General features: G+C 34.3%; 3 protein-coding genes across 4 annotated transcripts; 1 reads left to right on the top strand and 2 right to left on the bottom strand.

Annotated features, from left to right (window-relative positions):
* Positions 1–393: 393 nt before the first annotated feature.
* On the bottom strand, positions 394–2,402 carry LOC110785630 (UDP-glycosyltransferase 79B6-like). Its single transcript, XM_021990119.2, has one exon. It carries the CDS (start codon positions 2,253–2,255, stop codon positions 876–878), a length of 1,380 nt encoding a protein of 459 aa, XP_021845811.2. The 5' UTR covers positions 2,256–2,402; the 3' UTR covers positions 394–875.
* A 560-nt stretch (positions 2,403–2,962) lies between these two features.
* LOC110785555 (probable disease resistance protein At1g52660) lies at positions 2,963–5,804 on the bottom strand. Of its 2 annotated transcripts, none has more exons than XM_021990012.2 (2): positions 5,533–5,804; positions 2,963–4,982 (listed from the first exon to the last, which is right to left on the bottom strand). In XM_021990012.2, the coding sequence occupies exon 2, from the start codon at positions 4,951–4,953 to the stop codon at positions 3,856–3,858; it is 1,098 nt and encodes a 365-aa protein (XP_021845704.1). In that variant the 5' UTR covers positions 4,954–4,982; positions 5,533–5,804; the 3' UTR covers positions 2,963–3,855. The 2 variants fall into 2 exon arrangements, with proteins under 2 accessions (XP_021845704.1, XP_021845703.1); XM_021990011.2 differs by having other exon boundaries at positions 2,963–4,967; positions 5,533–5,803.
* Positions 5,805–10,013: 4,209 nt separating this feature from the next.
* LOC110785554 (probable disease resistance protein At5g43740) lies at positions 10,014–12,615 on the top strand. The gene is made up of 2 exons (XM_021990010.2): positions 10,014–10,142; positions 10,995–12,615. The coding sequence occupies exon 2, from the start codon at positions 11,018–11,020 to the stop codon at positions 12,122–12,124; it is 1,107 nt and encodes a 368-aa protein (XP_021845702.1). The 5' UTR covers positions 10,014–10,142; positions 10,995–11,017; the 3' UTR covers positions 12,125–12,615.
* The last annotated feature ends 10,552 nt before the right edge of the window (positions 12,616–23,167 follow it).

Genomic DNA, 23,167 nt, shown 5'->3' with positions numbered 1-23,167 from the left:
AATATGATAGGGATCACCAACGGGTGTAAAAATACCCTTGGATGCACGGTGCGTTTGGGTATACTTAATAATTTTCAATATAATTTTGTCATGATTGTCTATTTGTGTGCACCCGATAATGTACTCTGTACATTGACATGTTTGCAATGCGCGTGGTTATTAAGAAATGGAGTTAGATACAATAGTAAACTCAAATGAACATACGAATTGAAACATTCCTATATTGGTTAAAGACTTATTGTTATTCCGCACAAAAGCTACTTCCTCCATATTTTGGTCTCTCTGTATATTTTACCTTCTTTTGTCTTAAAATACATTCTAAATAAAAAGAATAATAAAAAAAAAACGGAATAGGTGCAAAGAAAACAAACTCCCTATATACAAGACAATAACTAACCAACTAAAACAAAGATAAAATCTTAACCACTTACATTACATAATTATAGAAGCCTCTTCCTGGCCATTTCTTGTCCTTGAATCACTACTTATTTGGGATAGTTTGATGCTAACTTAAAACAATAAAAAAAAAAAAATGAAGTTTCTATTTTTAACAATTTTTTTTTTGACATACAGTAATAGTGCTAAAAATAAAACCAACAGATAAAACCTAGTCGGGTTCTAGAGCAAAGATAGTGAATATAGTGCCTCCATTGATTACCATATGTGCCAACGTATGGGCCGTACTTACCTGATCTCGATCAACTTTACGGTGTCACAATTATTAATCAACTTAATGTAAAGAAATTATACCACAATTAAGTTATTTAGCCATGATCATCTCCAAATCCTTAACAAAAGTATCGCATCAATATAACTCTTTATAAATGGATCGAATCCATAAATCCTTGATTAACCATTATATTGTATTAGGTTGTTTACGTACCCATGATCATCTCCAAATCCTTGACAAAAGTATCAAAGTAACCACTCATAAATCCTTGGTTAACCATAATTTGTCTCCACTTAGCATGATTTTTTCTAACCAAACACCCCACTTCACTTCCTTGATCCATCACTAAGTTGATAGTGTTACACAAACTTTCCTTAGACACCCACCCATTCTCCGCCTTCTCCACCTCCACACCCACCTTGAGCTCCTCCGCCATCAACCTAGTGTTTAATATTTGATCGCCCAACTGAGGCACCATTACTATTTGGCTCGCCGCCATTAGACTCTCCCACATCGAACCAAAACCACAATGGTTCACAAAGCAACCTACCGAGGGGTGCGCGAGTATTAGTGGTTGTTGCACCCAACCACTATGCACCACACCCCTCTCCCCTACTCTCTCCTTGAACCCTTCTGGTAGCGCCTCCTCGATGGAGGCGCACCCACTGGGTGGCTTTAATGCCAGTAAGAAGGGTAATTTTGTCATTTCAAATCCGAGGACTAGCTCTTGGAATTGATCTTTCTCAAGGATAAACTGGCTCCCAAATGCACAAAAGAGAACCGTACCTGGCTCGAACCGGCCCAACCACTCAGCCCATTGGGCTTCAAGTGGGATGTTGTCGTCGATGTCTGGAAGTACCGGGCCTGTAAGGAAAACGGGCTTGTTGTATTGGGCTGACATGTAATCACAGAAGTTTCCTTCAACCTCACGGCAAGTTCTAATAGCAATGGCGTCACTTAACTTCATGGCTGTAGTTATACGTTCGTAGAACGTGAGCCCACTACCAAATTCCATCCCTAAGAGGAGCATATGCCGGGCTTCCGACCCGCGAAAGACGACGTTCGAAGAGGGGTAGCCCGGTGGGGGTTGGGCATTGTCCTCCATGGTAAGGGGTCGATCACGGGGCACATTACGGTCCGGGACCAAGGCGATGGCTAACGAAGCGGCGCAAACCACATTGTAGTGAACGGATTTGATCCCGAGCTCGGTGGCGATCTCGGTTACCCAATAAGCGAAGTCATAAAAGATGAAGTGAGGTTTTGGAGTAAGGCCTTTGATAAGAGACTCAACCTCAGGACGGGTGAGATCGAGGGCGGTGGCAAGGTGGCCTGTAAGGTGGAGATGGATATCGGAGGCGGTTTCGGTACCGAGAGGAAGAGGGTGGACATGGGGGATAGTAATAGGATGGAGGGTAATGAGGGAAGGGTAAAGAACAGAATGTTGTAATTGTTGTTTGGCTTTGTTAGGAAGGAAGAAGGTGATCTTATGACCTCTTTCAGCAAGTTTGTTTGAGAGATGAAGAAATGGTGTCATATGTCCCATAGCAATCCATGGAAACATAACAATATGGAGTTGTTTACCCATTTTTTGCGGTTTCTCTTCCTATTCCTAATTTGTGTACAAATATAGGATTCCTCAAACTCTATTTATAGACCACAATTTTTACGGAAGATTGGAAATTTGATGCGGTTAGTGGTCATTTTCATGTATGTATCCATCTATTTACTTTACTCTATAAAGAGGAGCCGAGGAGGGGTTTGGTTGATAAATTTCACCTCTTTGAACTCACTACTGTACAATAAATTGTTATACATTAGGATACTTTTATTCAGTTTTTTATAACTTTTAACATGTTTGGATTAACTTTTTATATTTATAAACTAATTTTTAATTGAAATTTTTTTAAAGGATTATGTTTATACATTACTAGATTTTAACCCGTGCGATGCACGATTTTATTTAATATAATCTGTTAATCGTTTATACGGTTTTTTTATAAATATAATTTGTTTATAATTTTAACCTCAATTCCCTACCTTTAGGGTAATTTCTCTTCCATCCTCCCTCTCTTTCTTGACCCTTTCAGTCATCAAAAGAGTTAATTTTTTAGTCATTGCGGTGTGCTATGAATTTAGTCATGGATATTTCTTCTTATATGTAAATGCATACCTGATGAAAAGATTAAGCAATTCTCGCCTCTGAAATCGGATATGACATGAAAATGTCTTAAACCTTTACCATATATTGTGAAGTAGACGAGCTCGATAAGTATAAGGATACTGAAGCAAATCTCAGAAGAAGACAAAAACTCATACGAAGTTTATATATAAAAAGTACTTTAAACTGATAAATATAAGAATATACCTGAACACAAATTCTACGCTATAACAATTTACAATTACAATGTGTCTCAAGAAAATTTCTTTGGATGTTCCTTGCTTTGCTCGAATTCTGCCCCCTTTCCTTCTTTCATTTCAAGAAAAAAAATTAGTCTCTCCTTTTCCTCCCTCTCCGCCATCATTTGATTCAATTTTTAAGGCATGAAAAATTAGAAATCTGACTCATGGGAACCATAAAATAATATCAGATGTATCAAAGAAAGCATATACAAGAAAACAAGAGAAAGGGAGAACCATGTAAAGGAAAGTAATAAGAAGACTAAAATACTTTGATCATATCTAAAACACTTGTGCAATAGCATAGTAATGCCACATTTTTTTTGCAAGTAACAAAGAAAAGAAGACATAAAGAATTGAATAGATACAATCAGCAGCTCATGTAAGAAAGGAGTATGAAATAACATCAAATGACACAAAGAAAGCATATACGAAGTACAAGAAAACTAGAGAAGGGAGAACCATATGAAGGAAAACAAAGTAATAAGAAGACACAGAACATATCGAAAAAACTTGTACACAATAGCTTGTAAACTTAGATCAGAATCATGCCACATTTTATTTGCATGTAACAAGAAAAGAAAAAATAAAGAATTTAATAGATACAATCAGCAGCTCATGTAAGAAAGGAGTATGAAACTTGGGAACTCAAAGAGCACACAGCAAGTGAATCAATTGCCTCTTATCTGACCGAATGAATTACTGAAATACCTCTTCTCTACAACTTGCACGACTCCATCGAGTTCCCAGTTAACCTAACCTTGCAAGTAGAGGAAGTTATCTTACCCTCATCTAAGTGGTACGACTCCATTGAATTCAAACAGTGCACATTTCCATTCACGGGGGTCATCTATGCTACACATACGACTAGCTACGTTTTCAATCATTTGTGGCACTCCACAACACCTATCAGCAAGTAAACTAGGAAAGCCATCAAGGGAAGAAACAGATTCTTTCCCAATATTTGCCTTATGCATGAACAACTCGTATGCATCTTCTTTCAGAAGACGCTCAATTTCCACTGTTTCAAAACAATCCAATATTTTGCACTCTAAAGTAGAGCTAGTAGATAATACCACCTTGCACTTACTACTTTCTCTAGGGACTGGAATTCCGACCTGTTCCAGAGAAAAATCAGCTTTTGGTACACAATCTAAGAAAAGGGCAAAACTGCCGAGCTTGGCAAGTGTACCAGACAGTTTACTAGCCCTTACAAACAAGTCATCATCACAGGCAAAATCACATTTCACAACAGCAGCAACAGCATCTTGCACACACTTGATGGTGAACTCAACAGGGGAAGGGACCCAGAAAACATAATCAAACCTGTTTAGCGCATAGTTGTGTATATGCTTCATCAGAAAAGTCTTACCAATTCCTCTTATTCCATGAATAGCAATCCTTCCAATTATATCATCTTCCAACAGAAGCTTAAGATGGTTGAAAGCCTCAGAAGCAACCTGGCCAAATAATTGTTCCACCGGTATATGATAGCCACGACACACGCCTCGTGCATCAGACAAGGCATGTTTAAGGAGCACATCGCCCTTTTTATCATGGACTTTCAAAGCATTAACCAATTTACAAACATCCCATCTAATCTTTGCACCCAAGAGGAAGCACCTCCATCTTCCAACTTGCCTTAACAAGCGTTCCCCTTCGTCGACAAGCTTCTGACCCTCAGTCATCCAGTGACAGTCATCTCGTTTTCGCTTCTTGCCTCGTTGAACCTGAGTGGAAGAGATTTCTCTCTGAATGTCCTGCATCCTGGCAGTTAAGGATTCAGTTTCATCCATGAGGATTCTCTTCCTTTCATCAAGACTGGCTTCCCCACTTAAATAGGTTAAAAGCCCCCAAATTCCCAGAAATATGGCTGTGCATACCATAGAGAAAGATTAACCTGAAAAAATTCAGCCTGTTTTCCGTTAATAGTACACAGTATAGAAATGCACAAATTCTTCAATTTATTGAGGAAACATCTGATAATCCTTATAGTTATAATCGGCAAACATAATATTCCTTTCAAAATCTGTGGAAAAAGTAAAAATCTAAATACCCTTCTTAATTTCACTCGTTTTCCTCATTAAAGTATCCAAACAATGGAATCAACAAGTGAAAATTAGTACGAGTGATTTGCTTTGCTTTAAAATCAAATTTCCAAACACGCTGTAGATCTTCCCCAATATTCCGTATAACACAAAATCAAACCCTAATTTCAATTCCCAAAAAAAAAAGTAATCGCCCCAAAAGAACTAACCGTCTCAAATTTTTGACGGAAACAATTAAATGAACCAGAAAACAAAAGTCGAACGAACTAATTGATGAACAAAGTAAATAATCAACCAAGTAAATCATAACAATAACATTGAAACATTCGGAATATTAAATTAAAAAAACATTTGATAATGAAGAATAAAAATAACAAATACGAAGTATCAGTTATAGAAGAGAAGATATAAATTTACCTGTTTTAGGCGGATTACAGGTTGAATTCTGGTATTAGAGGGAATTGTTTTACAATTTGTGTAATTTTTGGCATGAAATGAAAGGAGTTTAAACCTCAGTTTATTTTCATAATCTTCTTTTGTATCTCTTTCCAAGCAGCTTCCTGTGATTAAATCCAGAAATGGATTATTTTCCATCGTAATTTCTTCATAGAAATCGAACGCGTAAAAGTGTAAAACTACCCATCAGCCTTTGATGGTGAGAACTGAGAAGGAGCTGCTTCGGTTCCTTTTGATGCCTGTTATTTTATTTCCCCCTTCTCGGTGTTCTAAGATCCGAACCGTTTGTCGGAATTTGGGTCCAAAAATGGATCCATTGGTCTTGGCCTCTTGGGTCTATGTAATCTATGACTCTAATGTGTTGTGGGTTGAGCCTGAGTTCGTTCAACTATTCTAAGTTTTCTAACACACAGACCCAAACATTTTAATAGCGACGAAATATTTTTATCGTATAAGTCAACTTTTAAGCACTTTGGTATTCAAGTAGAATAACCATAATATCCGTATTCGGGGTTTAATTTGTAAAAAGTACTTACCTCGTATAAAATATTGGAGCATTGTTTTTTAATAAACTTAGAGTTCGAACTTATTAGCACGAATCAAGGTCTAGTATGTATTGTGTCAAGTAAGGATTTCATTTAAAGTTGACTTTGACTTTGACTTTTCGGTCTTTAATGGTTTTAAGTTGTAAGTATTTCCTTAGTCATTTATTGAAGGTTAGGTTATTCATTCCGCTGCATAATTATGAATAAGTCGTAAGTTTTCACGGGCAATAATACACGTTAATAATATGTTAAGGTTTTATTTAGATGGAAATTTAATTTTTAAAATAGAGATAATAATTGGGGTGTTACATGAAGTGAAAGTAGGGGCGTTGATGACAACTAAAATTAGGGGCGGGGCCAGTGACGGAGACAAGAAAGGAAGGTGGGGGTGGGGGCAACTCCGAAAAGGGGGAGGGTGGTCCATGACAAGTGAGGAAAACCGTTGTGAGAGAAGAAAGGGGTGTTGAATGACAAAATACCACCCAAACAACACCATACAACAACGGCACCATCGATTGACTACGAGTATATGACCCTCACATAGTGGCGCTGAAAAGGGGTTCAGTGGGTACAACTGGACCCCTACTAGATTTTGTAAATCTGATAAAATAAATAAAATAAAAACCAATAATTTACATATAATTTCGCGCATAAATGATATTGATGGACATAGATAGCTTAGTGGTCTAGTTACATCTCTATTATCCTATTGATGCGGGATTGATACCCAACCAAACTCTTTTCTTTTCTAAATTATTTTTTCTTGTTCTATTTCTATTTCTATTTTTTACAGTTATCGTTCGTTATTTTTCTATTTTTTATAGTTATTGTTGCATTTCTATTTTTTTATATATAGTTATTGTTATTTGCTTATCCTTTCTTTTTTTTTTTTTTTTTTAGTTATGGTTCTTTATGTATCATTTGTACCCAATAATTTTTTTGTAAACCTCAATAGTTTATGGATCTTTTCCCTTTTTTCGATCAATTAACCTTTTTTTATAAAAAAAACTCAGGAAAATTAACAATTTTTATTTTTTTTCAAACTTCAACCCTTAACAGGAAATGTCAGGCATTGCCACTGCCTCGCACACAATCATTTAATTAATTCACAACCATTTTAATTTTTATCCCATAAACAGATTAATAATGGAGCATAAAGACAGTGGGCTAATTTTGTCTAAAGGTTACATTGAAGTGATACTTAAGTCTTAAACAAAACAAAGATTATGTCATGTCAACAAGTTTGGAAAGCTGTTTGATTTTAGGAAGGAGAGGTGGATCCCCGAAATCCAGAACAATATGGTTGATACGTCGTACTTGATTGTAGTAGATATGATTATGGTTGGTCCAAATTGGCATTGCACGATGTCGTTGAAAACGGCAAAAAGGAAGCCAAATAGGATTTGAGATGCGCGATTTTCAGAGTCAAAAAGACAGTTTGCTTACACTACGCTACAAGACTACAAGTCTACAAGGGTTTGTTAAAGAATTTAGAGATTTTTCTACATTACTCCGTATATCAGTATATGTCTTATCAATTTTATCTGGACTATTTTCTTTTCTTTTTTATAAGTTTTTCCTACATTTCTGTTGCGTTAGCGAAAAATGTTAATTTATAATTTATGGTGTAGAGGAACTTTGGTTTGTTTTATAAATAAGGGATTTAAGTTTTGTTATGTTCGACTTATTTCAGACAAAATAAGTTCATATAAATTCAGATAAGGTTAGTTAAGTTTAATATAAAGTTCAGATAGATATATAAGTTCAGCAAAATAAGTTTTTTTCAAATATTTTCACGCACAAATAAGTTCATTTCAGACAAAATAAGTTATTTTCAGATAAAATAAATCGGAGGTGGTGTAGGTGTTCTAGTTTCCTCCCCCATACAGAACATGCAAAATCCATTCATAGTTTCAGATGGTGGTCCAAGAGCTTGAAGATGAGAGAAGTCATAACTCAGAAGTCGTATAACATTGGAGAGGAGAAGGGGTAGCGAGATATACATATAGAGTAACATAAATAAAAAGCGCCATGTAAACCAATTTGAGACTTTGAGAGGTGAAAAACTTGCAACTACAAATGTAGGATTTCTCAGCATAACGGGTAAATGGAGGAGATGGAGTGAAGGCGGTGAATTTAGAAGTTTAAGACTTTGATAGATAAAGTTGACTAGGACTATTTAGAAAAAATAATATCTTTAAGTAAATATTATACGGAGTACTAATTATTTCTAGTTTTGAGATTATATACTAATATACTCCCTCCGTCCCGGAATACTCGCAACGTTTTGACTGGACACGCTTGTCAATGCACGACTTTGATCACCAATTTCTTTAACTACATATTATAAAAACTTATAAAATATTAATATGTTAAGATGAAGCCAAGTAGCCAACAATATATTATATACTAATTACATTTGTTTTCATATACTTGAAATAAAATAGGGTCAAAGTGAATTATGTGAATAGTGCAAAAAGTCAAACCGTTTCGAGTATTCCGGGACAGAGGAAGTAATTCATTAATAAAATTATTGACATTGTTAATCTAATATACATATATAAAGGAGGCATATTTGCTGAAAGATTAGAGCGCCACCTAGGATTACTAATGGTTTCGGCCAATGAAAAATAAGATTTCTAATTTCTTTTTGAATTAAAAAAATCAAGTGTCACGTAGATAATTAATTAGGTGCCACGTAGATATTTTAATTAATTAATTACTAATCATACAACTCCATCGAAAATCAAACACTCTAATAATTAAAAAATAAATCTAAAATAAAATTCATCCAAAATCAAACAATAATCTAAAATAAAATAAATAAAATTCAATTTAAAATCAAACATTAATCCAATATTAGACCGCCACGTAGAAAAATCTAATGGTTTCGGCCAATGAAAAATAAGATATCAAAATTAATTTTGAATTAAAAAAGTTGAGTACCACGTAAATAAATGATTAAGAGTCACGTAGATTTTTTTTATTAATTAATTATTAATATTACGCATATACAATTTCATCCAAAAACAAACACTCTCATAATAAAAAAAAATCTAAAATGAAATTCAATGCAAAAGCAAAAACTAATCTAATAATCTAATATATAAAGGTGGTATATACATTTAAACATGACAATTTGATAGAATCCGTGCATCGCACGGGCTAAAATGTAGTTGTTTTTTTAATTAGAGCATTTTATTTAATATTAATATTCACTTAAATATCAATATTTTAAGGGTGAAAAACTATATCAATATTAGACTCTATTTATAGATAAAATTATAAGAATGTCGTTGATGTAATTATTTTTGTGAAAAAAAATTAAATGCATTTACTAATTTACAGTTACAAAAAATTAACAAAGAAAAATAAATATAGTCGGTGCACCTTGAACCAACAAACCCAACGCACTCTCACTCTCTCAGAACCTCCCGTCATATTTGAACTTTCAGTTCAGTCGTTTAAATAAAGAAAAAGCGGCTTATAATACGTACTCCTAGGGCGTGTTCGGCGGTAGCTTTTAAGGTAGCGGGTAGCGTTTTGACTGAGTCAAGACGCTACTTGTAAAATTTGTAAGTGTTTGGCGAGGTAGCGATTTAGGTAGCGGTTAGCGGTAGAGGTAGCGGTTGAGTAGCTTTTATCAAACGTTAAAATTAGTAGCGTTTAAGGTAGCGGGTAGCGTTTGACAAATTTATAATAAAGTTTTAAATAATATTTCACATTTTATTTTATTTTATAATATCAACCGCTACTTTTACCGAACACTCATATCAGTTACCCGCTACCTTTGACAGCTAACCGTTACCCGCTACTATTGACCGCTACCCGCTACTCCAACCGTTACCCGCTACTGAACCGCTACCCGCTACCCGCTACCGCTACTTTTGCCGAAAATCTTCATATAAAAAGGGGTGGAATCCAACACAAAATGATATACGAAGTACTTCGTTTTCCGACTTCACAAAATCTTGACTCTGTTTTCCCCCATACTCTCCCAGTCTCCTTACCACTTCCGTCTTACAGGTAATTACATCTTCTCTCATCTCTTTTGAATTCTCTTCAATTCCCATTTTATCTTTGCTGATTTTATTACTATGTTTTTCTAATTCATGAATTAGCTGCCGGAAAAAACAAATTTAATCTCATTATTGATTTTAAATAGAATCGCCCCTCTTTGTTTGCGATTTAGAAAATTCCTACATATGTTCAAACTCTGTGCTTCATCTATTCCGCCGGAATGTCGCCGGAAAATTAATTTATCCACGATTCGAGATGATTTGGAACGGCTGATCCGCCTGAGTTATCTCGGAATCTCGCCGGTAAATTGTTTCCACGAGCTTACATTATTCTGAAACGAATTGGGTCTTCGTTTCGAAACGTTTTTTTAAGCATCAATTTGTAAGAAACGTCGACCCATTGGAGTGTTTCCGTGCACCGTAAGACCTTCAATTCGGTAACACAAACCATTTAATCATCACTCACTGACTGCCTCTATAATGATGCACAACTAATTCCTTCAATTTTGCAAATTTTCTCGATACGTTTGCCTGAAAATTGGAAATTTTTTGTGTAGTTTCTGCTGGATTCTAACCTAGAATTTTTATGCAAGCCCTTTCATTTGCATCCTTGTTTTGGTATTTTGATTTAGGAGGGTGACTACGAAAAGGCTACATATACCTTAGTGTATTAAACCCTGAGCCGGGATTGGTCTAAAATTGCAAATTCAAATACCATTTGATATTTTAGATTTAAATTTTAATCCCACGCGGGGTTGCTTACGTGAAAAAAACCAATGGGAACCAGTGGTATGTTACAATTTGGCACCTTGGGTATATGTATCAGCTTCCGAGTGACTAATATGCTGATTTTTTACAGGTAGTAACTAAGTACTCTTCCCTATGGATGCCTTGGTAGTTGTTGGGGGAATTCTCACCCTTTTGACCCTCTTAGCCGAGGTTCCCAGATTTGGTGAAAGAAAACGGGTTTTACAGGGTAAATTTGAGTACCTAAGAGCCAGATTAGATGACATAGAGAACATTGAAAGACCATTATTCTCTATTCCAGTTCAAAGAACCAAGAAGAGAAAGCGAGACAATGAGATTCATGTTTGGGTAGCTGAGAGTCGGGAGCTTTTGAAGGTGGCGGAAAACTTGCTAACTCAAATTGAAGAATGTAAGAGCTTCATATCTAGAGCAAAGAAGAGAAAGGTTCTTGAAAATGTGGTTGATGCACTTACAGTCCATGACAAGAAGGGCGATGTGCTTAACACGCGCCCCTTGTCTGATGAACAAGTCCTTCATCGCGGTAATCATTTGCCAGTGCAGGAGATAATGGGGCAAACCACATTGAACACTCTGGAGGAAATTGAGTGTCTATTGCAGAATTGTGAGGTTGAACGGGTTGCTATTCGTGGGAGAGAAGGAATTGGTAAGACCTTTTTGATGAAACACTTGCATAACTGTGTTTTAAAATGGGTTGAGAGGTTTGATTATGTTTTCTGGGTTACTTCCCCTGAAAAGTTCAGTATCAAGCATGTGCAAGATGCTGTTGCTGCTGTGTTAAAGTGTGATATTTCTAGTGATGATGATTTGAGAATAAGGGGTGGAATACTGTCAAATAAGCTTGCTAGTTTAGGCAGTTTTGTTCTTTTCTTAGATGGTGTACCAAATGCAAATTTTTCCTTGGATGAAATAGGAATCACAGTCCCAACAAATGGGAGTGAGTGTAAACTGGTATTAACTACTAACTCCACCTCATGGTGCAGGATTTTGGATGGTTTTGAAACAGTTGAAGTAGATTGTCTTTCAGAAAACGAAGCATTCGAGTTGTTTCTGAATGAAGCAAAAATTGACACAAAATCTGTTACTTTGCTTAATAACATTCCTAGATTGCTTGCTGAGAGGTGTGGTGGAGTTCCCCGGATGATTGTGAATTTGGCTACTCGTATGTGTGGCATTGAAGACCTTCATGAATGGAGATATGCATTGTTTGAACCAGGGGTGTGACAATGAAGAAGAATGTAATGTTGCATTCTCAAGCGAGGCAACTTCTTGCTGCCCCCCAAGGTTATTTTAAGGAGGAAGTTAATTGAAGCATACATGTAAATAGTAACATGAACTTAGGAATCATTCAGATCAAATAAATGTCTTGAGAGTTGTATGGTAGCTTCCTCTTCCTCGGCTCCCATGATGTCTCCAATGTTAGTCTCCATTGTTGTTGATGAGTATGTAAATAGTTAAGTAGGGGTGAGCACAACGGGGTAACATGTCAAAATTTCCGTAGAGCGGATCAGCGGAACATGAAAATTGGAAACGAAACATGTTGCAACGGGTTTTGGAAATGAGAAATGAAACTGAAACTGTTGCAACATGTTCTGACTAAGGGTACCTGTCAGCCTGTCACTGTATGAATTTGGGTTTTAATTGTTATTATGTATTTATATTTTCAAAAAAATGAGCTTGAATTAATTTATTTTTTGGGCTGATATAGCATTTAATTTGGTTTCAGTTCCAGATTTTGGCTTATGTTGGGTACCAGTCTTAAAAATGAGAACAAGGAAACTGTTGTTTCCAATTTTGTTACCCGAAACCGGAACTTGAACAATAGGTTCCGGTTTCGAAACCTTAAGCACCGGTTCCGATTTAGGTACCCCTGGCTTTTTACCAATTGGCACTGCAATGTAATTTATTTTAACTATATGGAAAGTTAGTGTTCAAATACACTAATTTGTTTCTCATGTGAATCCAACTAAGCAATGTAGGCAAAAGGGTTGGATCAAAGTTTGTAGGTTGGTTTTTCTTGTCGATTTCAAAAATTAGCTAACATGCAATATAACCAAGAAATTTGGTGCAATGCATCAGATTTGGGTAGTTTGGTTTCCGATTTCTTTTAAGTTGTTGAATTCGGTTAAGATCAGAGTGAATTAAGACGTTGTTACTTGTTAGCTCTAGAAACATCCGTACTTGATAACAGTCTCTTTCTTTCTTTCAAAATTGCCAGTTTTAAGTCACCATCATCATGTGGGGATTTTCTAGGAAATAGGGAGCACAAAATCTAGTATGAGCATTTAAAGTTTTTAACAAAACTTAGTAACAAATTAATTATAAATAAGTCAAGAAATGGAGGCTAATCCCAAAGTGTTTCCATTATACATTCACATTATCACAAAAAGATGACTAGATTTCTCCGTACTTGAAAATTCAAAGTATCTAGGTAATTTCCAAGACAAAAACCAGGTTACCTTTTGTTTGCCTTGTCAAGATTAAATTGCTTTTTAATTTTGTGCTTGGATGTAGATAATGCGAGACAAAAGTGTGGCGCAGTCTTTTGAGACATCTAGGAAAAAATATAAATAAGGCAAATAAAATGAGACAGTGATAAAACGTAGAGTGGTGAGAACGAAACCAAATAAGATGAGGCAGACAACGTTGTATTATGATAAAATCCAATAAACCGTGACTCAAACTCTTTATTTCGATTCAAGTATTCATGTACGATCATCGGGTTTGAATATGAATACAGGACACTTCGTTTTAGTTCTAAATTACAAAGCTTTTTTTCATGAGGGAGTCCATACTACCTAAGTCCGAGTAATAAAGATAGCAATAAAGTAATATTTACACTAATATAAACCTGGTCCATGCTAACTTAGCGTGGACCAGGGCAACGGAGTAATTTTTATGGGTAACATATGTAACTGTCACGTGACAGTTATTTTGTAATTTTAAATAGTAACTATATGCGTATTACAGTAACTATGTGTTTTAAAGAGTTACTATGTGTTTTGAAGAGTTTTAATGCGATTTTTGTCTAACCCACTTTATATACGTTTTAAACTTTTTTATTTTTCAAAATTTCAGATCTACATTCTGTTCATTCTCTTTCATTTTCTCTCTCTTCATTTTCTCTCTATGCTTTTCAAAATTTAGCCCAAATTTCTAGGTTTTGTTCGATTTTTTTCGTAATTATCTTATAATTCTTATGATTGGATCTATTTGATGAGGAAAAATTGGAGGAAGTAGTAGATCAAGAAGGAGGTTCGTCGTTGCCGAAATCGAATCGAAGAATTTGCGCTCGCCTACAAATCTTCGCAATAATTTTTAGAGATCACATCTCGGTTTGTTGTTTTTTAAAGAATTTTAAGTCTATTTTTATTTAAAATTGAAAATATTTGTTGTTTTGAAGAAATTAATGTTTGTGTTTTACCGAAGTATCGTTTTCACTTCGCGAATTCGATCAGTGACTTCACGATTTTAAATAGTAACTATATGAGTAATACAGTAACTATATGGTTTAAAGAGGTACTATGTAATTTTAATGGTTACTATATGTGTACAATAGTTACTATATTATTTTAATGGTTACTATATGTGTACAACAGTTACTATATGTGTACAATAGTTATTATTTTGTTGAGTGATTCGAAATGTTTGTTGTTTTGTTGAAATTAGGGTTAGTGTTTCACATAGTTAGTATATAAATGATATAGTCACCTTTAATTTATGTTGCGAATTAGTGTTTTTAATAGTCACTGGAATGTTCGTTGTGTTTATGTTAGTAGTAGTTTTTTGAGTAACTATACTTTTTTTAAAAGTTACTATAACTTTAAAACAGTAACTATGTGTTTAAAATAGTCGCTATATTTTTTAGAAAGTTATTATAAGTTTAAAACAGTAACTATGTGTTTAAGATAGTTATTATGTTATGAACAGTTTATAGTGACTTTTTAATAAATAATAGTTACTATACGATTACATTATGTACTATGTTATTTAGAGTATGTATTTGTCCGCTTCTTAGATAGTGACTATATGATTATAATGGTTACTATATGTGTTCAATAGTTACTATATTTTAATAATAGTCACTATATGGTTTATATAGTTACTATATGGTTTATATAGTTACTATATATTTGATATTTGTATAAGAAAATAATACGAAGTATCAATCACATGTTATTCCAGGTCCTAAAGTTGCACTATCTAGTGACGAATCTCCAAAAATACTTTACAATATCATTTGTATAAGAAGAAATAATGCCTTAAATTTAGAAAAAAGAGACAAAGGCTGTGAACTTTAAGAATTGATGCAGCAAAGCACAAGAGGTAGAAATAGTGTTTGTTGTTTGGGTGAAATTAGGGCTAGTGTTTCATATAGTTAGTATATAAATGATATAGTTACCTTTAATTTAAGTTGCGAAATAATGTTTTTAATAGTCATTGGAATATTCATTGTGTTTATGTTAGTAGTAGTTTTTAGAGTGACTATATTTTTTAAAAAGTTACTATAACTTTATAACAGTAACTATGTGTTTAAAATAGTTACTATATTTTTTAGAAAGTTATTATAAATTTAAAACAATAACTATGTGTTTAAGATAGTTACTATGTTAAGAACAGTTTATAGTGACTTTTTGATAAATAATAGTTACTATACGATTACATTATGTAATATGTTATTTCGAGTATATTTTTGTCTGCTTCTTAGATAGTATATGATTATAATAATTACTATATTTGTACAATAGTTACTTTATTATAATAATAGTCACTATATGTTAAGCTAGTTGTTGTGTGATTATAATGGTTACTATATGTGTACAATAGTTACTATATTATTATATTAGTTACTATATGTTTGAAATAGGTACTATGTTTATTTTATCATGATATGTTACCATATGTTTATTTTCTTCAATAGTTATTATATTATTTATATAGTTACTATATTATTTATATAGTTACTATATTATTTATATAGTTACTATATGTTTGAAATAGATATTATGTTTATTTTATCATGACTTGTTACCATATGTTTATTTTCTTTAATAGTTATTGTACGTTTTATATAGTTACTATATTTTTGAAATAGGTACTATGTTAGTTTATTATGTTATGTGCATGTTTTTATGTTATTCTATATTTTTAATGATATAGTTACTGTATTATGGATAGAGTTACTATATTATTATCACATCGACTATGTCTGCAACTCTGTGACTAAATGACCATCAATAATATTTATAGGTATTATATCTTGTATTATAGTAACTATATGTTTGGTATAATTTTTTATGTATATTATAATGTTCTTTTCATGTTCTTTGTTTTCTTCTATGTTATTAGTAATAAGAGTTACTATGTTATGATCACAACAACTATATGATCATAACAATAACTATATCTACAACCTTGCTCGTATATGATTATCATTAATATTAAGAGTTACTATATCATGTATAATAGTAACTATATATTTTTAATAGTTATTATCTTATCATTATGTTCTTTTTATGATCTTTCTTTGTACTCCATGTTATTATTAATAAAAGTGACTATATTATTTTGACAGTAACTATATGACTATAACAATAACAATAACTATATATGCAATTCTGCAAGTATTTTACCATCGTTAATTGTAAGAGTTACTATATGATGCATAATAGAAACTACACGTTTTACATAGTTACTATGTTATTTTTTCATATTTAAATGTTAAATTATTAACTTAGTTTAAATATTATTGATTCAGAAATACAAAGATGATGCACCCAGAATTGAAATCGTGCAAAGAATAAATTCTGCAAGGAAAACAAAAGCAGGAGGAGAAGAAGAAAATCCTGACAACAATGGAAACCAAGAACGTGGTAGAGGAAGGACATGATGTGTTGGTGGAAAAAAAAGACGTGGTCCACGTGGACGTGTCGATTAGTATTTTTAGTTCAAAAAACATTTGAGTTTAAGATGGTTTATTTAATAGATGCAAAGAATTAAAATGTCGTAGCTAAAACAACTAACCAAGTAGTTAATGTTTTCTTTATTATTGTTCAAGAGTTATAATTACTGTTACTTTTGATATAGTTACTCTTTTATATTTCAGTAATTATGTGATATATAATAGAAAAAATTACTATATGACCTCTAAACCATCTATATCATATTGTTTATTTTTATAATATAGTAATTGTTTTACAGCTAAAGTTATTTTTCTATATAATATAGTTAATCTTTGGATAGAATAATTGTTCTCATCGAAATTACTATATTATTATTATTATTATTTATTTCATAGTTACTATTCTGAAAATATAGTTACTTTACAGAACCTATAGTTTCTATAATTTACTCTTTTTGTCTGCAAGAATGAATATATAGTAGTAATTGTTTTACAGTTAAAATTACTTTTCTATATGATATAGTTACTCTTTGGATAGAATAGTTATTCTTATCATTATTATGTTCATAGTTATTATTCTAGAGATATAGTTACTTTACAGAACCTACAGTTTCTATAATTTACTCACTGTTAAAAATTACCTAATTACCCTGGTCCATGGTAATCTTATGGTGGACCGGGTCCATGCGAGTGGAATTGATAAAGTAATGTGCAATATCAGTCGCTACAACAACAAATTGAACTTTGATCCTCAGGAGAAAAGAGGTGCTGAATTACAAGTAACAACTTAAATGGAAATATAATTGCATTCTGTATTACTAATTAGTACTCCCTCCATTCCTTTTTGTTGTTCCCATTTCCTTTTTTGGCGTTTCTTTTTGTTGTTCCCCTACTGAATCTTTACTATTTTTGGCCATAGTTTTTTTTACCAATTTACCCTAAGATTCCCCAATATTTACAAAAAATACCCTAAGATTCTACCCTTTCCCACCCACTTTTACCCCACCCACCTTATTTAATTATTTAACCTAACCCTACCCCCCCTCCCTTTATTACCCATCCCTTTCATCCCTCTGATTTCACTCTCTCATTCTGATTTCTCTCTCTCTCATTCTGATTTCTCTCTCTCACCTCTTCGGATCTCTCTCTCTCTCTTATTTCACTCTCTCTCTCTCTTAAAATCCCTCCCCTGTTCTTGAGAAAACCCTAGGTTTTCCGCCTCTGATCTAGGTTTTCCTCTCCAAATCTCACAAATCTGAAACGTTTTTGCCGAAAAACTTTCATACAAATTACTCGGATTGATTTTCCGATCAGATCCCCTCTATTTTTGTCCCCTTTTTGGTCCCTAATCGTCGCTGATCTTTGTTTTTCTGGTACGTTATGGGTTCTTCTTTTTCTAGAACTCGAGGTGATTCTGGGGTGGGAACTACTGGTCAAAGAATCCCCGATTCCAACTGTGATTGGGGATCCAAGTGCAACTGTCCCAATAACGAGCATTCCTACTCCGCCGAATATAAAAACAATCTGTATTTGGCCCAAAAAGAAAATACGAGTACTCGAAACTATTTGGAAGAATGGTTTCGGAAGAGGGAAGTGGAGCCAGGAGAGGAGGTTGAGTCAAAATATGACGATCGGAAACCCACTCCCTCAGATCTGCGTTTTTTCGGTGAAGGAGATTCCGATGAGGTATTACTTTTGATTTTTTTCGATTTTTTAAGGGTTATTGATGTCGGTTTTAATAAAATGGTTTGATGATTGTTTGCATGTCTAAAAAAGTGGGATTTGATAAATGTTGGATTTATTTGGAGTATTGTTCATTAAACTCGGATTATTTTTTGGATAAGTTGGTCTGATTTCCCATTGCATGTGTTAAAAATGCAGATCTGGTATTATTTCGAAATGATTGGGAATTTTTTGGAGATCTGTTGGATTCATTCGGGCTTTTTATGTTATTCTTTGCTCTGTTTTCTCATTGCATGTTGTTAAAATTGAGTTCTATGGGTATTTTGTGCTCTGTTTTTTCATTGCATGTTGTTAAAATTGAGTTCTTATTTTATTTGGAGGTATTTGGAAATTATTTGAAGAAAATCGGAATATTCCTGTGTTTTGTTGATCTGATTTCCCATTTCACGTGGTTAAAAATGGGATCTGGATGTTTTTGGGATATTATTTCACATTTTTTGGGTAAAAATGGGATCTGGATGTATTCGGATAATTAGTTGGATTTTAATGGAATTATTGTGTGATTTGCTCTCATTTATCTCATTGCATGTGGTAACCATGGTGATCTGAAATTATTTGGAACTTTATTTTGAGTTGTTTGATTAAATCTGATTTTAATTCATGGTCCCCTGTTATTTTATGAGGGCACTAATCATGTTGTTTGTCCCCTGTTGATTGCAAGGAACCAAGTGGGTCTGATTCATTTGATCTGGTGTATGTTGGAGAGTGTGAAAATGAGAATGGTGATGCTATTGGGTCTCCAGGACAACTTTCATCTGGTTATCCCTCCTCAAAGAAAGGAGGGAAGGGAAAAAAATCGGCTTCAGCGTCTGATGATGCTTAGATAAGTCTGTCTCCTTTCTCCCTTTTTTCATTTTATTGAATGCTGGCTAGCTGTGGAGTCATAAGGTGGATGCCAACAACTGTGATCTGTTGTTGGTCAGGGGTGTTGTTGTTTGGATGATGATGTTGTGATTAGTTGTATGGATGTTGATGTTAGATAATGATGTTATGAAATTGATATTGATAATGATGATTGGATGATGGTGTTTCCATATGGTTATGAAATTTTGTGGAATGTTGTCTGTGTGATGAACATGATTTGATGGCTTAATGTCCCCTGTTTTATGGTATGTTTTGTGTATGATAAATATGATGCTTTGGTGAGTATGAGATTTGATCAGTATAACTATGTTTTGGATTAGTAAGGGCATGAAATGATCATAATTTGGGGATAGGGTTTGGGTTATTTCAGTCCTCTCAGTGTGGCCTGGTGTTGAATGCTTAATGTCCAAGCATGTCCCTTTAGGATACAATAATGTCCCTTTATTTGTTGTGATCGATGATGAGTCTTTTTTTTGCTGAGGAACAAGTCCAACTAACCACAAATGCTCGTGCTGCCATTAGTATCAGTAATGATATTTCTCGGGCGCTAAGTGTTTGTGGTTTGGAGTTGTTTTAATGATGCTTGGGGACATTCTGAGATCAATATTAGGAGGTTTGTGATCTTCAATGATGTGATTGTTGATATTCTGAGATCTTTGTTTTGATAATTGTCCTTTAACTTCTTTTGTCGAACGGAGTGAATGTCATTTCACACAATGGAATGTGAATATCAATCATTCCGTTCGGCAGAAGAATGTTAAAGATATGATAGTATTGAAACTACTTGATCAATGATGTGTGTCAATATGTCTGAGAAATGAAACCCTACATGTTAATGATCTGTTTAATGCTTCATGTCCCATGAATCAGTGGAGGTCTGTGATGAGTCTTTCATTTGATGAGGTTCAAACCCTATGTTTTGATCAGTTCATGGTGATCTGATGCATTGTTGATTGATATTGTTATGCTTGATCTGTGATGAGTCTTTCATTTGCTGAGACTCAAACCCAATGTTCCAATAACACTTGTGCACCATTAGCATCATTGATGCTCTTCCGGAGCTAAGTGTTAGGGGATAGGGTTTGTGTCAATGATGCTTGGGGACATTCTGAGATCTTATGTCAGGTTAGACAGGAGAGGCAATTCATGTATTGCAAAACATGTATAATGTGTTTCTGATATTCAATGAAGTTAGTGTTTCTGATCTGTGATGTATGTGTTGATAACCTGAGATATTTGATTCTAAACATGTCCCTCACCACCAATCACCAAAGGGAATACAGATCATGTCACATCATTGATTGATCTAGTATCCCCTTTGGTGAATTGGTGGTGAGGTTGTAAATCATTTAGAAACAAATCTGTCAATGATGTAAAACAACTTAACTGAGAGTCAATGATGTTGCCTTGTTCATTGCTTCCTTGTTTTTGCTGCTTTGTTCTTGTTTCCTTGTCCATTACATCTTTTGGCACATCGGCATCCAATGGGGAAGAATTTCCATCTGAAAATGATGTGATATGCATTCTTTCCATTTGGATGCCGATGTGCTTAGAGATGTGATGTGATAAAGTTTTTGTACTTATGCCTTGTGATCTGTGATGAGTCTTCATTTTATGAGTGTCAAACCCTTTGTTTTTCAATCAAACTCATGCACCATTAGCATCCATGATGTTTTTCAGGAGCTAAGTTTAATTGGAAAGGGTTTGATTCAATGATTTTTGGGGACATTCTGAGATATTTATGAATCTTTGTTTATGTGAGGCATATTCCATGTGTTATCAATGATGAATTGATTGTTTTTGTCAAAATTACATCTTTTGACGCATCGGTTTCAAAATGGGAATAATTTCCATCTGAAAATGATGTGATATTATTATTTATTTCCATTTTGAAGCCGATGTGTTTAGAGTTGTGATATTGCAAATGCTGCCTTGTTCTTAAGAACCCAATGCTGCCTTGTTTATAGTGTTGCCAATGCTGCCTTACCTCTTGTGCCTTGTACTTTTTCTGCCAATGCTGCCTTTTTTATTGCCTTGCCTTGATTACTCTATATTGATGTGAATAAGAATGAAGAAAACAAACTTTACTACACTTAAACATGAGATTCATTCATTGATGCTTCCAAAAGATATGCTTACAAAATGTTTTGCCTACATGTTATGCTTGCATTTAAGCTTACAAAAGTGACACATTGGTTTTACTTGTCAATTTAAAAACATGTCCCCAAAACACAAAAAGTTATCTAATTGTTTTCACTTTGCTTCACTGGTTTGCTTTCCATTCATCATAGAGTTGCATGCATTCATTAACTGCCCATATAGGTGCCTTGACTTGCTCTGGCAGTCTGCCTTCATCTTCTAAAATCTTCTTCTTGTTGTGTGGAAGTTGGTAATCATTGTTGCCTTTGTGTTTTAGAATCTCATTAGAAACAAACTGTAATGTCATCCACACATTAGACAATGTCTTAGGATGCAACTCATTAAAAGAATCATACACTGCTCCACTTAAGTCCTCCACAGTTTTAGGCATTTTCTTGTGCATAAGTGATTGTATTGACCTGAAAAATCCCAAGTCCAAGATGTTGCAATCTGGACTGTTTGCTGGCTGTTGAGTCAACACAAAAGTGAACCCATCTTGTTTGTAGTGTAGTTGCCATTCAGGATCACTTTGCAATATATGTGCCTTTGCATTATCTTGAATGATATAGATGACCTTTTCCCCTTCATGTGGTGGCCACTTGGCCTTGATTGCTGGAAGGAGGTTGTTGATCATCATTGCCCTTGTCTCTATTTGATTTACAGACTTCACTGGCTTTGTTTCAATGGTCCCCTTGAGTCTGTTTTTTGATGTCCTCTTGGCTGCAATTGCATTTGTGAATGGAAATATGCCTATTTTACCATCAAATTCACATTCCCCATTTTCACCCCACCTTGGTCTGGCTACTGCTGCCATGAACATGAATTTTGGTATCTTGGTTCTTGAACTTGCACTTCTGTGTGGATAGGGTTCATTGTTTGCAAGATAAACTCTCTGGTTTTTTTGAGTCAAATAAAACCACTTCTCATCAATATGAATGAAGTCATACATGCTGTAATATGTTGGTTCCTGTGGTATAGTGTAGTCCATTATCAGTCTGATTGCCCACCTTATCCTTGCCATTTTGCATGCTTCTGAAATGCCTGGATGCAAGGGACTTGAGTGTGGCTTTATAATTTTCCTCTTGATGAGCCTCCATACTGTTGTTGGTCCCAAATTCAGCATTCTTGCAAGATCTACGATGCATGTTCTGTCCCCCATGCCTATTTTTGCAATTGAGTCATAGGAGACTTGAACCTTTTTCCTTCCACATCTGTGATATTGGCTTTGCACAATATATGAATTCATTGCTGCCTTCTGTTTCTTTGCTTTGTCCCATATTTTGCCTATGGTTTTTCTGGTGTAATCATATTCTATGACTGCATCCCTTATTGCCCCATACAACAAAGTTTCTGAATCTGGAATCTTTCTATTGAGCAGGAACACCAATATTTCTAGCCTCAATTCATTATTTATTCTTGGAGTCCTTGGCTTGTGATGATCTGTTGTGTGTGTTGCTGTTTGATGATGATGAGGTGATGCATTTTCTGATGGTGGTGGAAAGTTCAAATCAAAAATAAATGGTACCTCTTGAAAGTTGGTAGTTTGCTGCTGCCCTTCCCCTTCTACTTCTGGTACTTGCTGTACATATTCAGTGCTGTTTGGTACATCTTCATTAAAC

The sequence above is a fragment of the Spinacia oleracea genome, chromosome 1 (assembly GCF_020520425.1).
Source record: "Spinacia oleracea cultivar Varoflay chromosome 1, BTI_SOV_V1, whole genome shotgun sequence".
Lineage (NCBI taxonomy): Eukaryota > Viridiplantae > Streptophyta > Magnoliopsida > Caryophyllales > Amaranthaceae > Spinacia > Spinacia oleracea.
This window is presented reverse-complemented; position numbering and strand designations above follow the sequence as displayed.